At 49.1% G+C, this 21,071-nt stretch overlaps 1 protein-coding gene across 1 annotated transcript in view; it reads left to right on the forward strand.

Annotated features, from left to right (window-relative positions):
* The window catches only part of MEAK7 (MTOR associated protein, eak-7 homolog), a 32,922-nt gene extending 13,397 nt beyond the window's left edge, over positions 1–19,525 (forward strand). The window contains exons 3-8 of the mRNA XM_082862476.1: positions 1,325–1,555; positions 1,915–2,059; positions 12,145–12,567; positions 16,921–17,039; positions 18,655–18,834; positions 19,307–19,525. Coding sequence (XP_082718602.1) covers positions 1,325–1,555; positions 1,915–2,059; positions 12,145–12,567; positions 16,921–17,039; positions 18,655–18,834; positions 19,307–19,420 — 1,212 coding nt within the window. The 3' untranslated portion in view covers positions 19,421–19,525. The remainder of the gene's footprint in view (positions 1–1,324; positions 1,556–1,914; positions 2,060–12,144; positions 12,568–16,920; positions 17,040–18,654; positions 18,835–19,306) is intronic.
* The last annotated feature ends 1,546 nt before the right edge of the window (positions 19,526–21,071 follow it).

Genomic DNA, 21,071 nt, shown 5'->3' on the forward strand with positions numbered 1-21,071 from the left:
CCCCGCAGGCTGCAACTAGAGAAAGCCTGCGCGCAGCAATGAAGACCCAATGCGGCAAAAAAAAAAAAAGATAAATAGGATGAAAAGTTGGTCAGAAAACCTTGGCAACCAAATAAAGATTCCTTTGGGAACGAATTAGAGGTTTCTCTTCCAGTAGAACTTTGGAAACACCGACAGAAATAGGAATACTCTTTTTGAGCAATGAGGGTGGGAAGCTGCTTTACAAGAAATACAGAATATTGATGTTGTCACAGACCGTGTAGACACGGGAAGTTGTTATAGGAGAGTTCAGTTTTCAGACCTCACTGATTTAGTTCATGGTTTGCTTTCTCTCCCCCTGTATTTATGATCCCTGGACAAAATCAGATTTGATGCTGGAGTCAAAGAGAAGAGGATATTTACAGAATGTTACTGGCAAGACGATTAAGAACTAGATTTTTTTCTTTTAATTTCTTGGCCTTGCTGTGTGGCATGTAGGATCTTAGTTCCCTGACCAGAGATTGAACCCATGCCCCCTGCATTGGCAGCGTGGGGTCTTAACCACTGGACCGCCAGGGAAGTCCCAAGAACTAGATTTTTAAAATTTTTAAAAATTTTTATTGGAGTGTAGTTGATTTACAGTGATGTGTTAGTCTCTGCTGTACAGCAGAGTGAGTCAGTTATACGTATACATATATGCACTCTTTTTAAGGTTCTTTTCCCATATAGGTCATTACAGAATTTTGAGTAGTTCCCTGTGCCATACAGTAGGACCTTATTCGTTATCTATTTTATGTATGGTAGTATGTATATGTCACTCCCAACCTCCCAATTTATCCTCCCCCCCCTTTCCAATGCATACTGAGCCACAAGGAACTCGGATTGATAAAGCTAGCTAATGTATTTGGAAGTCCATAGTATAGAGCATGCCAATTTAGCACTACAACAGACCGTATGTTCCATATGGAAATAAATTTAGACATGCAAATGACAGCTACTAGAATCTAGAATTGAGGAGTTGTTGTAAGCAGAGTGAAGAGCAGACGATGGCCAGAGGCAGGAATGACACAGCCAGTCTGGGGAGACTGGGAAGTCTGGAGGGCAGGATGGGAACAGATGATGGAAGAGTCTGACGGCCAAGATGAGCCACGAGCCAGGACGCGTTAGGTGTGTGGGTCCTGCGGTGTCAGGATGCCCTTAGGTGGGGAGAGATGGTGCATTTGGGGATCTAGGAAGGTTATGTGCTGGTAGCAGTGGTTGGTCTTTCTCCCTTAGCTATATTTCCATCATCCTGCCTCATTTGACTGGGACCCTGTCTGACCTCTTCACCTACCTGTCCCCGCAGAGCCATGTGGGGGAAGCTCTTCCCCAAGAGATGGTCACCAGACTGTTTGAGGGCATGCGGAGGGTGGACGTGACTGGGAAGACCAAGGGGCCCAGTGAGCGCATCTCCCAGGAGCAGTTCACAGTGTCCATGTCCTACCTTTTGAAAGGAAATGCTGAGGAGAAGAGTCTCGTGATCTTGAAAATGATTTCTGCCACAGAAGGTCCCGTGAAAGCAAGAGAGGTCAAAAAGGTAAGAGGCCACCAGGCCCTTTGCAGCCATCCCAAGCAGCCTTGGTATCCTTTGGTGGGGGACCTAGGACGATTAAGCAGCTGATGGAGGCATTGCGCACAAGTCCACCCCGGGGGCCGGGTACCTAGACCATGTCACTGGTTGAGGTCAGAACTCCGGGACAAAAAGGCACTGGCAATCTAGACCAGCCAAATGTGTCATTGGAAAAATGAGTAACTACCCAAGTTACATGATCTGTTCCAGACTGTGGTCCATCACAGTTGGCCTTAAGGACATGAGACACCCTTCCCCATGTTGATATGATGTAGGTCATAGGTGACAACGGAAATGCGATTAATGGTAAAATTGCCGTCTTCAAGTTTACAGAGGACCTGGTTGGCTCTGTGGCACACGTGCTAAACTACAGACAGGAGCTGAGAGGCTGGACTCAGAAGCAAGCCCCAGGCTCCCTGTCCCGGGTGCAAGTGCTGGCTGCTCAGCTGTGCTCCGAGATGAAGCTTCAAGGCAAGTGCCCTGCCTCCGTCCTTAGACCTTGGCCTTGTAGAGTGGTACCACGCCATCTCCATTCCTGTAGGCTTGTACTGAACCTTTGAAGCCAGCAAATGTGGGTCTTCCAACTTTGGAGGACTATTTAGATTATTTAACCGTGGGCAGTCGTTCATAGTATTCCGTTATAATCCTTATTTCTGCAGGGTCAGTAGTGACGTCCCCACTTTCATTTCTGATGTTAGCCATTTGATTCTTCTCCTTTTTTCTTGGTCAGTCTAGCTAATGGTTTGTTCACTTTTTGTTATTTTCAAAGAGCCAACTTTTGGTTTTATGGGTTTTCTCTGTTGTCTAATCTCTATTTCATTTATCTTCATCCAAGTCTTTTATTTCTTTCTTCTGCTTCTTTTAGATTTAGTTTGGTTTTCTTTCCTTTTTTTAAAAAGAAATTTTATTGAAGTATAGTTGATTTACAATGTTGTGTCAATTTCTGCTGTACAGCAAAAGGACTCAGTTATATATGTATATATATATATATGAATATATACATTCTTACTCTTTTTTAAAAATATTTATTTACTTTTGGCTGCATCAGGTCTTAGTTGCAGCACGCAGGATCTTTCATTGCAGTGTGCGGGCTTCTCTCTAGTTGTGGCACATGGGCTCAGTAGTTGTGGCACGTGGGCTTAGTTGCCCCACGGCATGTGGGTTCTTAGTTCCCTGACCAGGGATTGAACCAGAGTCACCTGCATTGCAAGACCTGCATTGCAAGTGATTCTTAATCACTGGACCACCAGGGAAGTCCCTATATTATTATTCTTTTCCATTATGGTTTGTCACAGGATATTAAATATAGTTCCCTGTGCCATACAGTAGGACCTTGTTTATCCATCCTATATATACTAGTTTGCCTCTGCTAATCCCAAACTCCCAATCCTTCCCTCCCCTCCCCTACCTCCCCCTTGGCAACCACAAGTCTGTTCTCTATGTCTGTGAGTCTGTTTTTGTTTCGTAGATATGTGTCATATTTTAGATTCCACATATAAGTGATATCATATGGTATTTGTCTTTCTCTTTCTGACTTACCTTTCTCAGTATGATAATCTCTAGGTCCCTCCATGTTGCTGCAAATGGCATTATTTCATTCTTTTTTATGGCTGAGTAATATTCCATTATATATATCTGCCACATCTCCTTTATCCATTCATCTGTCCATGGACATTTAGGTTGTTTCCATGTCCTGGCTATTGTAAATAGTGCTGCAGTGAACACTGGGGTACATGTGTCTTTTTGAATTATGGTTTTCTCAGGGTGTATGCCTAGTAGTGGGATTCCTGGGTCATATGGTAGTTCCATTTTTAGTTTTTTAAGGCTCCTCCATACTGTTCTCCACAGTGGCTGTACAATTTACATTCCCATGAACAGTGCAAGAGGGTTCTCTTTTCTCCGCACCCTCTCCAGCATTATTGATTTTAGATTTTCTGATGACGGCCATTCTGACTGGTGTGAGGTGGTACCTCATTGTAGTTTTGATTTGCATTTCTTTAATAATTAGTGATCTTGAGCATCTCTTCTTGGCCATCTGTATGTCTTCTTTGGAGAAATGTCTGTTTACGTCTTCTGCCCATTTATGAATTGGGTTGTTTGGTTTTTTTTTGTTGTTGAGTTGTATGAGCCATTTGTATATTTTGGAAATTAAGCCCTTGTTGGTCATATCATTTGCAAATATTTTCTCCCAGTCTGTAGGTTGTCTTTTTGTTTTGTTTATGGTTTCCTTTGCTGTGCAAAAGCTTTTAAGTTTGATTGGGTCCCATTTGTTTGTTTTGGCTTTTATTTCTATTGCCCCGGGAGCCTGACCTAAGAAAACATTGGTATGATTTATGTCAGAGAATGTTTTGCCTATGTTCTCTTCTAGGAGTTTTATGGTGTCTTGTCTTGTATTTAGGTCTTTAAGTAATTTTGAGTTTATTTTTGTGTGTGGTGAGAGGGTGTGTTCTAACTTCACTGATTTAAAATGCAGCTGTGCAGCTTTTCCAGCACCACTTGCTGAAGAGACTGTCTTTTCTCCATTGTATATTCTTGCCTGCTTTGTTGAAGATTAATTGGCCGTAGGTGTGTGGGCTTATTTCTGGGCTCTCTCTTCTGTTCCATTGATCTATATGCCTGTTTTTGTGCCAATATCATGCTGTTTTGATTACTGTAACTTGGTAATATTGTCTGAAGTCTGGGAGGGTTATGTCTCCAGCTTTGCTCTTTTTCCTCAGGATTGCTTTGACAATTCTGGGTCTTTTATGGTTCCATATAAATTTTATTATTATTTGTTCTATTTCTGTGCAAAATGTCATGGGTAATTTCATAGGTATTGCATTATACCTATAGATTGCTTTGGGTAGTATGGCCATTTAAACAATATTCTTCCAATCCAAGAGCATGGGATATCTTTCCACTTCTTTGAATCATCTTTTAAAAAATAAATAGTTAATTAATTTATGGCTGTGTTGGGTCTTTGTTGCTGCATACGGTCTTTCTCTAGTTGTGGCAAGCAAGGGCTGCTCTTCATTGTGGTGCATGGGCTTCTCATTGTGGTGGCTTCTCTCGTTGCAGAGCACGGGCTCTAGGCATGCGGGCTCAGTAGTTGTGGCCTGCGGGCTCAGTAGCTGTGGCTTGTGGGCTCTAGAGTTCTAGTAGTTTTTGTGTGGAGTCTTGAGGGTTTTCTATATATATTATCATGTCATCTGTGTATAATGATAATTTTACCTCCGCCCTACCAAGTTGAATACCTTTTATTTCTATTTCTTGTCTGATTGCTGTGGCTAGGATTTCCAATGCTATGTTGGAGAGAAGTGGTGAGAGTGGTCACCCTTGTCTTGTTCCAGATTTTAGCAGGAAGGCTTTCGGCTTTTCACCATTGAGTATTATGTTGGCTGTGGGTTTGTCATAAATAGCTTTTATTATGTTGAGATACGTTCCCTCTATACCCAATTTTGTAAGGGCTTTTATCATGCATGGGTGTTGAATTTCATCATATGCTTTTTATGCATCTATTAAGATGATCATGTAGTGTTTGTCCTTTCTTTTGTTGATGTGATATATCATGTAGATTGATTTGAATATGTTGAACCATCCTGGTGATCCTGGGATGAATCCAACTTGGTTGTGGTGTATGACTTTTTTAATGTGTTGTTGGATTCGGTTTGCTAATAATTCGTTGAGAATCTTTGGCATCTATATTCATCAAAAGTATTGGCCTGTAATTATCTTTTTTGGTAGTGTCTTTGTCTGCTTTTGGTATCAGGGTGATAGTGTCTTCATAGAATGTCTTTGGGAGTGTTCCTTCCTCTTCAGTTTTTTGGAAGAATTTGAGAAAGATCAGTATAAGTTCTTCTTTGTATGTTTGGTAGAATTTGCCTGTGAAGCCATATGGTCCTGGAATTTTATTTTAGGCAGGTTTTGTTTTGTTTGCTGTTTTTTTTTTTTTTTTTTAACAGGTTTGATTTCTTTTCTAGTGATTGGTCTGTTTAAGTTGTCTCTTTCTTTGTGATTCAGTTTTGATGGGTTATATGTTTCTAGAAAGTTGTCCATTTCTTGGAGGTTGTCAGATTTGTTGGCATATAATTGTTCATAGTATTCACTCATGTTTTTTTGTATTTCTGTGGTATCTGTTGTGATTTCCCTTCTTTCATTTCTTATTTTGTTTATTTGGGTCTTCTCTCTTTTCTTTTTGGTGAGCCTGGCCAAAGGTTTGTCAATTTTGTTTACCCTTTCAAAGAAACAGCTCTTGGTTTTATTGATATTTTGTTTGTTTTTTAATCTCTCTTATATTTATTTCATTTCTGATCTTTATTATCTTTCCTTTGCTTTATTATCTTTTCCTTTAGGTTTTGTTTGTTCTTTTTCTAATTTTTTTAGGTAGTGTGTTAGGTTGTTTATTTGAGATATTTGTTGCTTTTTTAAAAAAATATATTTATTTATTTAGTTTCGGCTACGCTGGGTTTTCATTGCTGCGCGCGGGCTTTCTCTAGTTGTGGCGAGCGGGGGGGGGCTACTCTTTGTTGCAGTGCGCAGGTTTCTCATTGCAGTGGCTTCTCTTTGTTGCGGAGCACAGGCTCTAGGCACGCGGGCTTCAGTAGTTGTGGCACACGGGCTCAGTAGTTGTGGCTCACGGGCTGTAGTGCACAGACTTTGTAGTTGTGGCACACGGGCTTAGTTGCTCTGTGGCATGTGGGATCTTCCCGGACCAGGGCTCAAACCCGTGTCCCCTGCATTGGCAGGCAGACTCCCAACCACTGCACCACCAGGGAAGTCCCGAGATATTTGTTTCCTAAAGAAGGCCTGTATCACTATGAACTACCCTCTAAGAACTGCTTTTGCTACATCCCATAGTTCTTGTATGGTTGTGTTTTCATTGTCATTTGCTCAAGGTATTTTTTAATTTCTTCTTTGATTTCATCATTGACCCATGGGGTTTTTAAAATTATTTTTATTTTTGGCTGCATTGGGTCTTCGTTGCTGGGTGTACGCTTTCTCTAGTTGTCGTGAGTGGGGGCTACTTTTCGTTGCAGTGCACGGGCTTCTCATTATGGTGGCTTCTCTTGTTGTGGAGCAGGGCTCTAGGCTCGTGGGCTTCATTTGTGGCATGTGGGCTCAGTAGTTGTGGTGCACGGGCTTAGCTGCTCTGCAGCATGTGCAGATATGTGGACCAGGGCTCGAACCCATGTGTCCCCTGCCTTGGCAGGCAGATTCTTAACCACTGCGCCACCAGGGAAGCCTGACCCATTGTTTTTTTAGTAGCATGTTTAGCCTCTATGTAATTGTTTTTTTCTTGTTTCTTTTTCTGTGGTTGAGTTTTAGTTTCATGCTGTTGTGGTCAGAAAAGATGCTTGAAATAATTTCTGTACTCTTAAATTTGTTGAGGCTTGTTTTGTGCCCAAGTGTGTGGTCAATCCTAGAAAATGTTCCGTGTGCACTTGAAAGGAATGTATTTTTTTTTTAGATGTAATGTCCTGAAGATAGATGCTTGAAATAATTTCTTTACTCTTAAATTTGTTGAGGCTTGTTTTGTGCCCAAGTGTGTGGTCAATCCTAGAAAATGTTCCGTGTGCACTTGAAAAGAATGTATTTTTTTTAGATGCAATGTCCTGAAGATATCAATTAAGTCTAACTTTCTAATGTATGATTTGGGACCTCTGTTGCCTTATTGATTTTCTGTCTCAAAGATCTATTCATTGATGTGAGTGTGGTGCTAAAGTCTCCTACTATTACTATATTCCTGTCAGTTTCTCCCTTTATGTCTGTTAGTATTTGTTTTCTGTATTTGGGTGCTTCTATATTGGGTGCATATATGTTGACAAATGTAATATCCTCTCCTTGTATTGATCCTTTTATTATTATATAGTGTCCTTCTTTATCTTTTTTTATAACCTTTGTTTTAAAGTCTTTTTTGTCTGATATGAGTATTGCGACCCCTGCTTTCTTTTCATTTCTGTTTGCATGCAGTATCTTTCTCCATCCCCTCACTTTTAATACACGTGTGTCCTTTGCCCTAAAGTGGGTCTCTTGTAGGCAGCATATTGTAGACTCTTGTTTTTTATCCAATCTACCACTCAGTGTCTTTTGATGGGAGCATTTAGTTCATTGACATTAAGGTAATTATTGATAGATATATATTTATTTCCATTTTAAACCTTGTTTTCCTGTTGATTTTATATTCTTTTGTCCCTTTTTCTTTTTCCTTTTGTGCTTTGATTCTTTTCTTTTGTATTATGCTTATAGTTTTTTCTTTTTGATTTTTGTGACTTTGTTATATGTTTTTGATTTGTGGTTGCCCTGTTTTTCAAGTATGTTAACCCCTTCATTTATCTACTTGCTTTAGACTAGTAGTCACTTAGGCTCAAACACATTCTAGAAAAATAATTGTGATTTTCTCTTTCCTATAGATTCTTACTACTTTTCTATTTAGAGAAGACCTTTCAATATTTCTTTTAGGATAGGTTTAGTATTGCTGTATTTTTTTAGCTTTTGCTTGTCTGAGGAATTCTTTCTCTCTCCTTCTGTTCTAAATGATAATCTTGCCGGGTAGAGTGTCCTAGGTTGCAGGTATTTCCCTTTCAGGACTTTGGATATATCTTGCCACTCCCTTCTGGCCTGCGACGTTTCTGTAGAGAAATCAGCTGATAGCCTTATGGGGGTTCCCTTGTCATTAACTCTGTGTTTCTCTCTTGCTGCCTTTAGAATCCTCTTTCTTATGTTTAACTTTTGACATTTTTATTATAATATGTATTGGTGTAGGTCTTTCTGGGTTTATCTTGTTCAGGACCCTCTGTGTTTCCTGTATCTGCATATCTGTTTCCTTCTTTAGCTTTGGGAAGTTTTAAGCCATAATTTCTTCAAATACGTTTTCAGTCCCCTTTTCTCTTTCTTCTCCTTCTGGGATCCCTATTATGTGTAGATGGGCATGCTTCACATTCTCCCATAGGTCTCTTGTATTGCTTTCATGTGTTTCACTTGGCTTTCTGTCTGATGTCCTGATTGGATGATTTCCTTTACTGTATCTTCCAGGTCACTTATTCGTTCTTCCGTATTATTTATTCTGCTATTCATAGCCTTTGGTTCTGCTTTTGTCTCAGCAAATGAATCTCCTAATGTTTCTTGACTCCTCCTTATAGTTTCTAGTTCCTTTTTTACAGTAATCTGCATTTCTATCGATAACCTTTCTTAGTTCCTTCAGTATTTTCATTATCTCCTTTTTGAACTTGGTATCTGTTAGACTGAAGAGGCCTGTTTCATTGTTTGTTCTTTCAGGGGAATTCTCTTGATCTTTTCATTGGGAGTGGTCCCTCTGCTTCTTCATTTTACTTGTATTTCTCTTGCTCTATGAGTTTAGGAGAAACAATTATCTACTCTGGTCTCGGAGGGCTATTTTTATGTGGGAGTGTCCCTGCATGGGTTTAGTATTTTTTTGGTGCAAGGGCTGTTTTCAGTATGGATGCCTGCTGCCTCTTTCCTCAGTGTGTGCTGGCTGTTATCCCCTTGATAGGAGGTGCGACTCGTGTTGCGATGACCAGAGCCAGCACTGGCCAGTGAGTGGGGACTCCTCTTCCCTCTGTGGTTATCACTGCCCTGTCCAGGGCAGGGTCTGCTCTCTAGTTGTTGATGTAGAAGGCCCTAGCTCTGTTTCTGATCTGCAGTGCAAGAATAGGCGGGATTGGAGCGCTCCCACTGGGAGAGGAGCCACTGAGTATTGCTGTGCTGGAGCTGTTCCCCTGTGAGTGTGTCACCTTTCACCTGCTGTGCGGGCTCACCGAGTACACTGTTGTTGGCACTGCCCTCAGCCCCACCTCAGCTCTGGGTGTGCTGGCAGGCAGCCCTGGTGCCTCTCAGGCTCTGTTTTCACAAGGCCACCAGCGCAGATCCACTGAAGTCAGGTCCCAGGACTGCAGTCGTTACATACCTGGACCCACTGTGGGAGCTGTGGATGTAGCTCAGACCCTGGCCCAGCCCAGCCCCCGCGTGTACGCGCCCACAAAGCCCACAGCTGCTGAGGCCAGACCCGTCCCAGCTGCGGGAGCACCAGTTGTCCGTTTGGTTGCTCCACAGGCACTGAATTTACAAAGTCGGCCGTGGAGGTATAAATCCAAGGTTCACGCAGCCGTGGGGAGAGATTTCAGCTCTGCTTCCTAAGTCACACGGCCTGTGGGCCTCAGCTGTGATTTCAGCCCCACCTGTGCGTGTGGGCAACCCACTGCTGTCTGCTTCTGGGGGCACAGGGCAGTGGCTGGGGCACACGAGCCTGCCCAGGCAGGAGGGGACCGGGGTGGCTGGGGTGTGTGACCTGCCTGGGCAGGAGCCTGTCCTGGAGCCTGCGTAGGCAGGAGCTGGCGGGTGGGGAAAGGGGCTGCGATGGCAGCCCCGCCTCTACCTTGGCCACTTAACAATGGCGCCCGGGGTTCTTCCGCAAACAATCCTGGTTGCTGCGCCCCACGCTCCAGCCCCTTCAGGCGTCTCTGCACAGCCAACAGCAGTCCTCTCCCTGAGTCTGTCCCCTAAACCCCGTATTACAGCCCCCAGCCCCCACCCATACCAGCGGACGTGCGTCTCAGGCTGGGGCACACAGGGCGGTGGCACAGCCATCCGTGTAGGTGTCTGTCTGTCCTGCCTGCCACTAACTGGCTGCTGTGCTCTCCTCCAAGCCGCTGAAGCTCCCTTTCTGTCCCGGCCGATCTCCCCACCGGTGAGGCTTCCCGGGGTGCGGGAACCTCTCCTCTCCTTCAGCTCCACCCCCCAGGGGCACAGGTCTCGTCCCACTTCCTCTATTGTTTTTTTCCTTTGCCTGCCCAGTTACTTGGAGAGCTTTCTTGTCCTTTGAGGTGTTTGAGGTCTTCTGCTAGTTCTCTGAGAGCATTGTTCCATTCATAGATGTATTCTTGATGTTTTTGTGGGGAGAGGTGAGTTCCACGTCCTACTACTGACCATCTTGATTCTGATCGCTAGTTTGATCTTCTTTTTTCATTTCTCAAGTTAGAAGTTTAGGTTATTGATTTGAGATCTCTCTTCTTTTTCATATAGGCATTTATGACTATAAATTTCCCTCTAAGCACTGCTTTAGCTGAAGCCCATAAGTTTTGGTATATTGTGTTTTTGTTTTCATTCATCTCAGTTTTTTCTTTTTTTAAAAAAATTATTTATTTATGTGGTCGTTCTGGGTCTTAGTTGTGGCAGGTGGGCTCCTTAGTTGAGGCTCGCCGGCTCCTTAGTTGTGGCCTGTGAACTCTTAGTTGTGGCATGCTTGTGGGATCTAGTTCCCTGACTAGGGATTGAACCTGTGTCCCCTGCATTGGGAGCGTGGAGTCTTTTCCACTGCGCCACCTGGGAAGTCCCCATCTCAGTATTTTCTAACTTCCCTCGTGATTTCTTCTTTGGCCTGTTGGTTGTTTAGAGGTATAGTCTTTAATTTCTATGTGTTTGTGAAATTCCCACATTGCCTTGTTACTGATTTGTAATTTCATTACATTGTGGTTGAAGAACATACATTACATGACTTCAGTTCTTTTCAATTTATTGAGGCATGTTTTATGGCCTAACATATGGTCTGTTCTGGAGAATATTCCAGGTACACTTGAGAAGAATATATATTCTGCTATTGTTGGCTGAGAAACCGTATATAATTAAATTTACTTGCGATTTAAAAATACCTTGTGGTGAATCTCTTTGCAAAGTAGACTCGTTTTATAAAAGTGTTACTGTTTTATTATAAAGCTGGATTTTCAAACACGGTTTGAAAAATTAAGTGAGGTATTTGGAACTTGGAAAGAATAATGACATAATATACTATATAATACTGTTATATATATATATACACATATATATGAATGAAGTACCGATAGCTTGTCTCTTGGTATCACCTCCATGTCACCTCTGTTCTTAGTAGATAAGAGATGGAAATCAGAATGATGGGTGCTGGTCGGAAACAATTAAGTATAATTTGTAGTTAATGATATCCGTTCTCCCCAGATAAACTAGAGGGGTGCCCAGGAAGTAACCAACCACTACCCTGCCATAGCTGGAGGACAGCACACTTTCTAAATCCTTTCCAAATGATTTTGTTAGGACTAGTGGCTTTTGGTGTAGCCCTGTCAGGAGGGATTGCTGGGGAGTCTTGGGGCCCTGGGGTGAGGGTGTAGCTGTCTCCTGTGTCTCTGAAATGCAGCTTGGAGCAGAGAGAAAAGATAAGAGTGTCGATATTGAATTGTTTAGATGAGCACTGTCCGATAGAGACAGAATGTGAACTCCAAAGCCAACCACATATGAAATTTTACATATTTCAGTAACCACATGGAAATACCAAAAAGAAACAAGCAAAATTAATGTTAAGAATATGTCCAAAGTATACTTTAACATTCGCAATCAATGTAGAAAAAAATGAGATATTTTATGTTCATTTTCTTTTTCACGCCAAGCCTTTGAAGTGGGGTGTGCATTTTACACTTACTGTGCATCTCAATGCAGACGAACCACGCGTGCCTCCCCCGCTGGACAGAGCAGGTTTAGGTAAGTAGAGAAAAGGCGATGTCCTCACCCACTAATACTGTTTTCTCCTCCCCTAGGCGGTGAGACGCCTCTGGGGCCTCAGCGGCTGGAATGTGACGGAACCACAATTGAGGACTGGGTGTTCAGGGCTCCCCACGTGGCCACGTTTCTGAGCGTGGTCATCCACCAAGGCTTCCTCCTCCTGGGCTCGTCCCTCGATCTGGCCGCCCTGGTCCCCGAGCGCCAAGTCGACCAGGAACGGGAGTTTGCGAGCGTCCTGGATGTCCTGTCCGTCATCTACATCAACTCCCACCTGCCCAGGGAGCAGAGGCACCACTGGCGCCTGCTGTTCTCATCTGAGCTCCACGGGCACAGCTTCGCCCAGCTCTGCGGGCGCATCGCACACTGCGGGCCCTGCGTGGTGCTGCTCGAGGACCACGACGGCCATGTGTTCGGTGGCTTTGCTTCCTGCTCCTGGGAGGTCAAACCTCAGTTTCAAGGTGAGTCTTGGCCACCAAAACCCCACACGGTAGCACCAGTGCTCGTTCCAAGTTCTGGTCAGACGGCTGCTGCGTGGAGACCTCCGAGCCCCGCCAGGGGATGTGCGTGTTTCTTCCATCTCCTCCCGCAAGTGTTTTGCTAGACGTGTTTGGGAGGACAGTGAAACGTGGTGTTTCTTTATGATGGTTTAACTTCGTGGATTTCTCTATAGATTCTGGCCGCAGGGTCAGGTAAGCAGGACAGCTGTCCTCACCCCTGGCTTTCAGGTGAGGAAATAGCGGATCAGCATTAAACGATGCCAGGTCCTGACCGCGGGCGAGGCTGGGCCGTAGGTGCTGCATAGGGGACTGGGAGATACCGGCGCTTGCAGGTGGGGTGTGTTTTCTCGGAGGACCGTCTTCCTTTCCTGGAACCCCCTGTGTGGGTCTGCTTTGCTGCTTCTGCCCGTAGTTTTTCAGTTTTGTGATTTTGCTGGAGATTGGAAGCTCTTTGCTAGACCTTGAATGCCCTGGATCAAAGGCCCTGATGAAATACTTCCCTTCCTCAAAGAACTACTCTGATAAACGCTCTTAAAGGACTCCTTTTGAAAACGCTCATCTCCTGTCAGTGGGCTGTTCTCGTACTCAGAGGTGAACCTGTCTTCCCAGGATTGATGTCACGGTGTGTCCCCTGGGACCTGCCCCGGGCTGCCCGAGTCTCTGTTCTCAGAAGGTCTCCTGGGGGCCAACAGCTGTGAGATGGAGGCCTTTTCCTAGTGGCTCTGAGCAGCCGGATACAGGCCCGTCCTCACTCCCCTCAGCTAAATGGGGCAGCCTGGCCGACGCAGTTCCGGGGAGAGTCCCTCCCAGTGAGGGGGCGAGGCTAACACCCTCCCTGGCTGGGTCAGTGGAAGGGAGAACCCAGGGTCCTGAGATGCGAAATACGGGGGAGAAAGGCCACGTGCTCCTCTGGGATGGGGGCTGCACATCGTAGCCAGACAGCTGTCAGCTGCATCCACTCTGCCTGCGTCCCCGCTCCCTCTTCTCTCCACCCCACGCTCACCTGCATTGCTGCGGGTGCCTTCTGCCTGGCCCTCGCCTCCTGGTCTCACCCGTCCAGTTCACTTGCCACATCCCGGCCCACCTGCCGTGGTGCTTGTGCCCTGGAGACCCTTGGACGGACCCCCCGTGCACTCAGAATGGTGCATCCCTTATCTCCAGCCTCCCGACCTCTCCTGTGCCCTGTGCCCCGGGCTCAGTCTCACTGAATTACCCAGAGTTTCCAGAACAGGCCGCGCTCTCATCTCAGGACTTGCCACATGCTGCTTTTTCTCCCTCTTCCACCTATTTGCACAGTCAGCTCCTTGTCGGGACTCAGTCCAGGGTCACCTCCTTCAGGAAGCCTTCCCGACCACACGAGTGCCAGCTACTCCCTGCGGTCCTCTACGGGACTGCACGCTTCTGGAATTGTTCCCATCTTCCTTGCACCAGGGAAGCTTCTGCTGGTTGGGGAGCCGTGTCCAGGTGCAGAGGTGCCATTACAGGAGGGCTTTTAGCAGTGGTGGGGTGGGTGGAAGGGACCATGGTGTGAAGGCTGGGTGCCTTCATCCCCGAGATCCTGTTGCTTCCAGGGTTTGGTTTTCTCTAGGTTTTAGATTGTTCTAGATCTTTAATCCAGCTGTTGCTACCAGCCCTTCCCCACTGTGTCAGGGTCCCTTAAGACCACCCACATATCCATGAGTTGCTAGGAGGACTCGGGGACGCAGCACAGCGCTGTCATCACAGCTGATCTATTACAGTGAGAGGATGCAGAGCACGATCAGCTCAGAGGCTGGGTAGGGGTTGGGGGGGTGAAGTCCGGGGGAGCCAGGCTCCAGCATCCTCTCTAGTGGGGTCGCACAGGACACGCTAAATTCCCCCAGCCGCGAGCTGTGACAGCACGTGTGCGGCGTCGTCCATCAGGGATGCGTTAGAGCTTCAGCGCGCGGGGTCTTTACTGGGGGGCCCTTCACACGAGCACCCTCTGCCCAGACTCGCAGGAGGACAGCAGGAGTCCGGCACCAACACCCCTGTCTGTACACACAGCTTAGGCACAGGGAGCCGCTCATCAGTCCTGGGAGGGGGGGACCCTCCCCAAATCCACCTTCCCAGACGCCAGCCAAGGGCTGACCTTGGAAGGCGGCCCTTCTGGGGACCCCAGTCTCAGGCCTGGGCTTCCACACCCAGGTCTCTCTGTCACGGTGCCACGGGGAGGGGCTCTGGGGGGGGGTGACGGGCTGGGTCTCTGTGTGGTTGGAGGATGTGGAAAAACCCTGAGAATCATTATTATAGACGGAACTTCCGCTCCTTCCAGCTCCTTTAGTATTAACTCCAGGTCAGCTCTGCTGCGTCTTCATGTTTTATTAACAAGCAGAATTCATCTTCTTGAAGAAAGGTGGAAAAATGAGATTACCAAGTTTTCAAACTTGAGCTCATTCTGTTCTGAAGCGTGAGGACAGAATTCCAGCAGGGGGCAGCCTAGCATCACAGATTCCAGTCAAGTTCAGGGCGTTCCTGTCCATTTGTCCCGGGAAACAATCACTCCGAGTATTTGAGCCTTGAGATGGTGTGACAGCCGCTGGGTCACTTCATTTTCGGCTCTGTCGTCCAGGGGGCAGCTACAGGCCCGCAGCTCTGAGCTGAGTCCGGCTCTGTCCTGGGCAAGTTGCTTACCCTCTCTGGGCCTCCGTTCCCCAGAACCACAGGAATGGCAGCTTGTAACGCACTGGGCGATGGGTGGTGGTGTCACTGTGAGAGGTGGGTGAGGAGCCCCTCTGTGGAAGTGATGTTTTTACGGGTCTTATGACTCCTTGGTCCTTGCCCTGCACCCTCGAGGGTCATCTTCCCCACGGGGCCCTTCTCTCTGGGCACAGACCGGAGGATGGACTAGAGTGGGGTCCGTTGTAGCCAAGGGGCCCACGCTTTGTGGCCCCATCACCTCACTTAGCATCCGGGACCCAGTAAATGTTGGTTGACAGGCAGCCTTAGGATGGCAAGGCAAAGTGATGCTTAGGCCCAGTGCCCGGGGCCACAGGTGGGACCAGGCAATTCCTTGAGCCTAAACCCAACCTTCTGAGGCACATGGACTCAAGCCGGAGTCTTTAGCCTGGAGGGGAGCCCTGTGCCACCTGGTCCTGGTGACCTCCCCAGGCTCACCTCCCCCTTTCCCCCACCAGGGCTCACACCCTGCACTATAGCCGAGGGCCCTGCTGTTTCCCCCATGCCCTGCCGTGTCCCTGCGGGGTCCCTCCTCCCTGAGTGGCTCTCACCCAACCGTCTCCACCTCAGGACGTCCTTCCCGACTTTGGGGGAGCTAAGTCCCCGCAGAGGCCCGAGCGTCACTGGTCCTGACTCGGCAGGTCCAGGCCCATCTGTGGCCGAGGGCTGTCCTCCCCAAGGCCCCTCTGGGGCTCAAGGCCCCCTTCCTGTCCGCCCTCCACATTCGGGCTCCCTGGAGCTTCCTGGAGCTTCCTGGAGCTTCCTTCCCACCTGACGAATGGCCCGACCCCCAAGTACCTGAGCTCGGTCCTGTGTCAGGTGCCCTCACGCTGTCACCGTCAAGGGGCGGTCCTTCCGGCCAAGGTCTCACAGCTGTGGGCCTCACGCTGTCACCGTCGAGGGGCGGTCCTTCCGGCCAAGGTCTCACAGCTGTGGGGAGCATCTCTGGTCTGGCTCTGGCCTAGCCGGGAGTTCCCTTGGTGAGGTGCAGCCTCCGTCCCCTCCCTAGTGAGTGCGTCGGGGAGGGCAGGCGTCTCTGAGATGGAGGGTGCTGTTCATTTCCAGGATTTTGACCGGTACCTTCTCTGAGTGGTGGTATGCCCACTTTTGTGCCCGGGCAAAGGTAGAGGGTCCCCTTTGCCTGCGTGTCCCCGCCCCTCCCTGTGGGCAGCCGTGTCTACAGGTACCCTGCCTTCTCCGCTCTGGGTGATGTGCCTACTTGAGGCCACGTGAGTGCCCAGCCAATACGTGGAGAGGCCGCCTGCCCCTTGCTCCTTAGTTGAGACGAGGCTGCTCTTGCTGACTCTGGGGCGGTGGGGCAGGGCTCCCATCTCCCCGGGAGAGCGCTAACAGGTGTTCCCAGCAAGCAGATGTCACATTCCTTTGTAACGGTCACTCTCAGCCTGCACCCGCAGCTCATCCTACGGTCCCGGGCTCCGCCCACTGGCCGGCCGGCCGGCCCTGCCCCCAATGCACAGGAGCCCCGCGCACGCCGAGGACCCGAGCGGAGCCCTTCCTGCTCAGCCATCCGAGCCACGGCCCATTTCCATTTCCTGCTTCTCCCCGTGCCCAGCGCCGATGGCTGACCTTGCTTCTTTTTGCTGTGATCGATTTCAGGGGATGACAGGTGCTTCCTGTTCTCCATCTCCCCCAGCATGGCCGTGTACACCTCCACGGGCTACAATGACCACTACATGTACCTGAATCAAGGGCAGCAGACCATCCCGAATGGACTGGTAAGGACTTGGGCGGGCAGAGCACGTTCCCCCCGTGGTGATGCACTGACCCCGACGTGCCCGGGGACACTCCGCCCTGCGTCAGGGCAGCCGTACGCGCTCAGTTCGTTCTGTCCGAGTCTCAGGGTGGTGATGCGATGAGCGACAACGAGGACAGAATTTCTCTCGTGGAAAAAAGGGGCCTCTATTGGGGCATTTCCGGGGTTTGTGTGCAAATGACAGAGTCGGCCAGTGTTCCTGGCCATCAGGTGGTTGGTCTGTGGCCTTCGTGGCTGGAGATGGTGCCCTGCCTGGGGCACCACCCGGGCGCGGAGCCGGGGCTGGGCTCCCCAGACCCTTTGGACCCACGGGGGGTTGTCTGCTGTGTGCTCCAGCTGGGACTCAGCCACAGGAAGAAGATGATGTGGGGGAAGGCCGGGGGCGGTGGTGGGGACGGGCGCCCGCACAGATGCTTAGCTTGGGTGAGAAATGTGTGTCCTGGCAGCACCAGCCTATTTCTTTCCCTGCTTCTTAAAAAGCCCCTCTCGGGAAATTCCAGCCCTGTCTCTGCAAAGCCAAGGGCCGGGGGGGCTGGTCCATCTTGTCGGTGTGGAGAGGGCCCCATGCTCCTTCCCAGGCTCACTCTGAGGCTCCCACGGGGCCACCTGATGACCCCGGACGCCTTTCAGAAAGGACAGTTTGGGGCTTCCCTGGTGGCGCAGTGGTTGAGAGTCCGCCTGCTGATGCAGGGGACACGGGTTTGTGCCCCGGTCCGGGAGGATCCCACATGCCGCGGAGCGGCTGGGCCCGTGAGCCATGGCCGCTGAGCCTGCGCGTCCGGAGCCTGTGCTCCGCAAGGGGAGAGGCCACAACAGTGAGAGGCCTGCGTACTGCAAAAAAAAAAAAGGTCAGTTTGGTGATGACAGGGGCGAGGGCCTTGGCCTCAGGAGCAGCACCCAGTGGGTCTCGGTGGTGGTCAGTAATCGGCCCGAGGGGAGAAGCAGCCCCGAGGTTAGCTGCGTTTCCTGCCCTGGTCTCTTGCTTGGCGTTAGCTCCAGGCTCCCCAGGCCGGGCGGGGAGGCACTGGTGGAAAGGGCACCTAGAGAAAGGGATCAGAGAGGTTGAACAGCAGTCTGTTCCCATCGGCCGCTAGCTCAGAGCCGGCTGTGTGCCGAGTGGTTCCCGCCTTCCCGGGGCTGCCTCCTCCTTTCCCTCCCTGCTGTGCTGAGTGAACGACCTGCCTGCTTGAGCACCGGGTCCTGGGCCGGGTACGGATCGGCATCCCTGTCCGGGAAGTGCTGTGTAGACGTCTCGCCTTATTTTACCGATTGGGGTCTCTAGGCCTGAGGGCCTGTATTCTTTTGTCCTCTCTTGTCCCTTGTGTTTCCTGCCAGTGCAGCCCCGTGAGAAAGGGCCATGGCGTATGAGTCAGGACACCTTGATGAGTGTTCTAGGAACTTGTCATGGGATACTTAAATTGTATCAATCTGTGAATATGTATTTCACAGTTAAAAAAAAAAAAGAAAGGAAGAAAATTGCGTTCACTTCTCGTACGCCCCGGTGGCGTGACGGCTGGGGTGGGCTTCAGGTGTCTGGTGCTCCAGACCGAGGCGGTGCTATGCCCCTCCCTCCGCAGGGCATGGGAGGGCAGCACAATTATTTTGGCCTGTGGATCGATGTCGATTTCGGGAAAGGACACAGCAAGGCCAAGCCCACATGTACCACGTACAACAGCCCTCAGCTCTCGGCCCAGGAGGACTTCCGGTTCGAGAAGATGGAGGTGTGGGCGGTGGGAGATGCTTCGGTGACACAGCTGGTGAGCATGGGGGCGTTTCTCCCCTTTCTCGGCTTTGTCCCTTTTACTCCTCCATCTGGAGATGGTTTATTCCAGTTTGTTTCCAGCAGCCGTTGCTGGCCAGAGGGATGCCAGTGGGTGCACAGCAGAGCAGAGGATGCTGTCTGGGGTCTGTGGAGGTTTATTAGAAAGAACCGCCCCAGGGAGGTGGGATCCCGGGGGGGTGGGGACTTGTCTGCAAGATGAGGAGGGTCTGGGGTTCCTTCTAGTTCCAGGGTTTGACGATGAGTCGCCGTTGGGGCCCCTGCGTCTTGTCACCTCCCAGCGATGGCATCCCGGGCCGGGGGCCTTCAGTGGGGCTCGGGGGAGGAGCCTCTACCACATTTCCCTTGTGGCGACAGTAGGAAATTCCCCTCTGATGAACTTGACGGCAGCAGGACATCACTGCCTGGTTTTGGTCACTGAACACACCCATCCTTCCCTTCTTCCCAAGGCCAAGAACACCAAGAGCGTTCTGGACGTGGACCCTACGGCCCAGGCCCTGCTGGAAGTCAGTGGGCGGACGCGCCACAGCGAAGGGCTCCGGGAGGTGCCTGAGGACCAGTGAGGCGGAGCCCCCAGCACGGGCCTTCCTGGAGCTGGAACACAGCCTGCAGACTGTGTTTTACTTTAATCCAGAGCGTGCTGGTCACGTCTAGGTGGTCCTGGAGGTGCCTAATTGAAACAGAGTACAGTTCCTCTGATGCTATATATCGATTGGTGGGTGTGTCTCCCCTGAAATATGTCCAATTACCAGCTTGATTCCTGGACTTTGCTCATTTTGTACAGGTGAAATCCAAAGACGATGCTGAGACGTTTGAGGCCGACTGGAATTAGCAGTGGTTGGGGATTTGAGTTCTTGCTGGAGGGGAGGGGGGGGGTCCACTCACTGAGGGTCACTTGGCCTCTGCACAGGCCTCCCAGTTAAAAGCCTCGAAGTCCCATTTCTACTGGTAAAGGGCAGAGGTGCTCAGATGGGAATCTCAACCCTTTGGGGAACAGCTTCCTCTGACATGGAATTTTTGTATTTCGGAAAAAAAAAAAGCACAGGAGTGTACTAACGGGGGTAATAGCTTGAGATTTTGAAGATAACGGTGATATGGGTCTTCAGTAAGGTTCAGTATCTGCCTTTCTCAGATGTTTTTAACACATTACTGACCAGAGACGTATTCATACGTCTTTTGTTACCCAAACATCATTGACCAGAGACGTTTCAGTATTCATTTACCTAACAAATCACCGTCCACAGGCGTTAGTTTCTGCAAAAATCCCCCGGTCAATGATGAGTTAAGTGAGTCTGTGCTATGAGCAAATGGGAAAACCAGGAGGTCTACAGAGAAGCAAAGTTGTGGTTCTCTTACTAATTTAAACGTGGGGCCATTCGGGGCCCTGAGGCTAAGATTCCTGTTAATACATGTATGGCCTGTCGCAGGAATTAGTGGTGAGTGACTAGACTGGCCCGGGCTCCTGACCTCCCAGCATCACCCCCACCCCGTGCTGCTTCCCGAGGGGACGTTGGGTACTTTGACAGCATGGCCTTGCTTTAAACGAACAGTGATCCTGAAGCGCTAGCAAAGATGTTGGTGGGCCGGACCTCAGGCAGAGCTGCCGTGTCCCTTCCAGTCCCTGCATCCCTCGGAGGCGGCCTGAAGAATCTCCGGACACACTGAGAATCCCGCTCAGCGGAGCTCTGCCCTTTGCTACCCATTGCCCTTCTGCAGATCTGACCAAATGCTGCCTTGTTATTGAGTTGCCCCCGATTATAAGCCGTAGTAAACCGAGCTGTTTGCATTTCACAGGCTCTGCATTTTCCACCGGGAGGCTCGTCAAACTCTGCGCTGAGCCCTGAGCAGAAGGCCTTGCACATGGGCCTTCGGAAGAGAGGTGCTCAGACAGTGACATGCACGCTCGGTCATGATTGATTTTCCTTATAAAAAGCCAGTTTTTAATAGCTTCTCAGGTACATTTTGTGACTTCTTAATTGATGGGAAGCAGATGCAGGATATTAGGATCCTCACATATCCTTACCGTAATCTGAAGAATTAGGCCCCGAGTCTTCAGTGAGTTACAGAATATTTTTTTAGAAAAATGCAATGAAATAATGCCTCGCTAATAAAAGGTCCGTTGAAGACCACTTCCTACGGCCTCTGTCTGTGGCTGTCAGAGAGGCTGGATGTGTCTGCCGGCCTGTTTTCTGCCTTGTGCCTCTTCTAACAAGA

Source organism: Leucopleurus acutus, assembly GCF_964270905.1.
Source record: "Leucopleurus acutus genome assembly, chromosome: 20".
Taxonomy (NCBI): domain Eukaryota; kingdom Metazoa; phylum Chordata; class Mammalia; order Artiodactyla; family Delphinidae; genus Leucopleurus; species Leucopleurus acutus.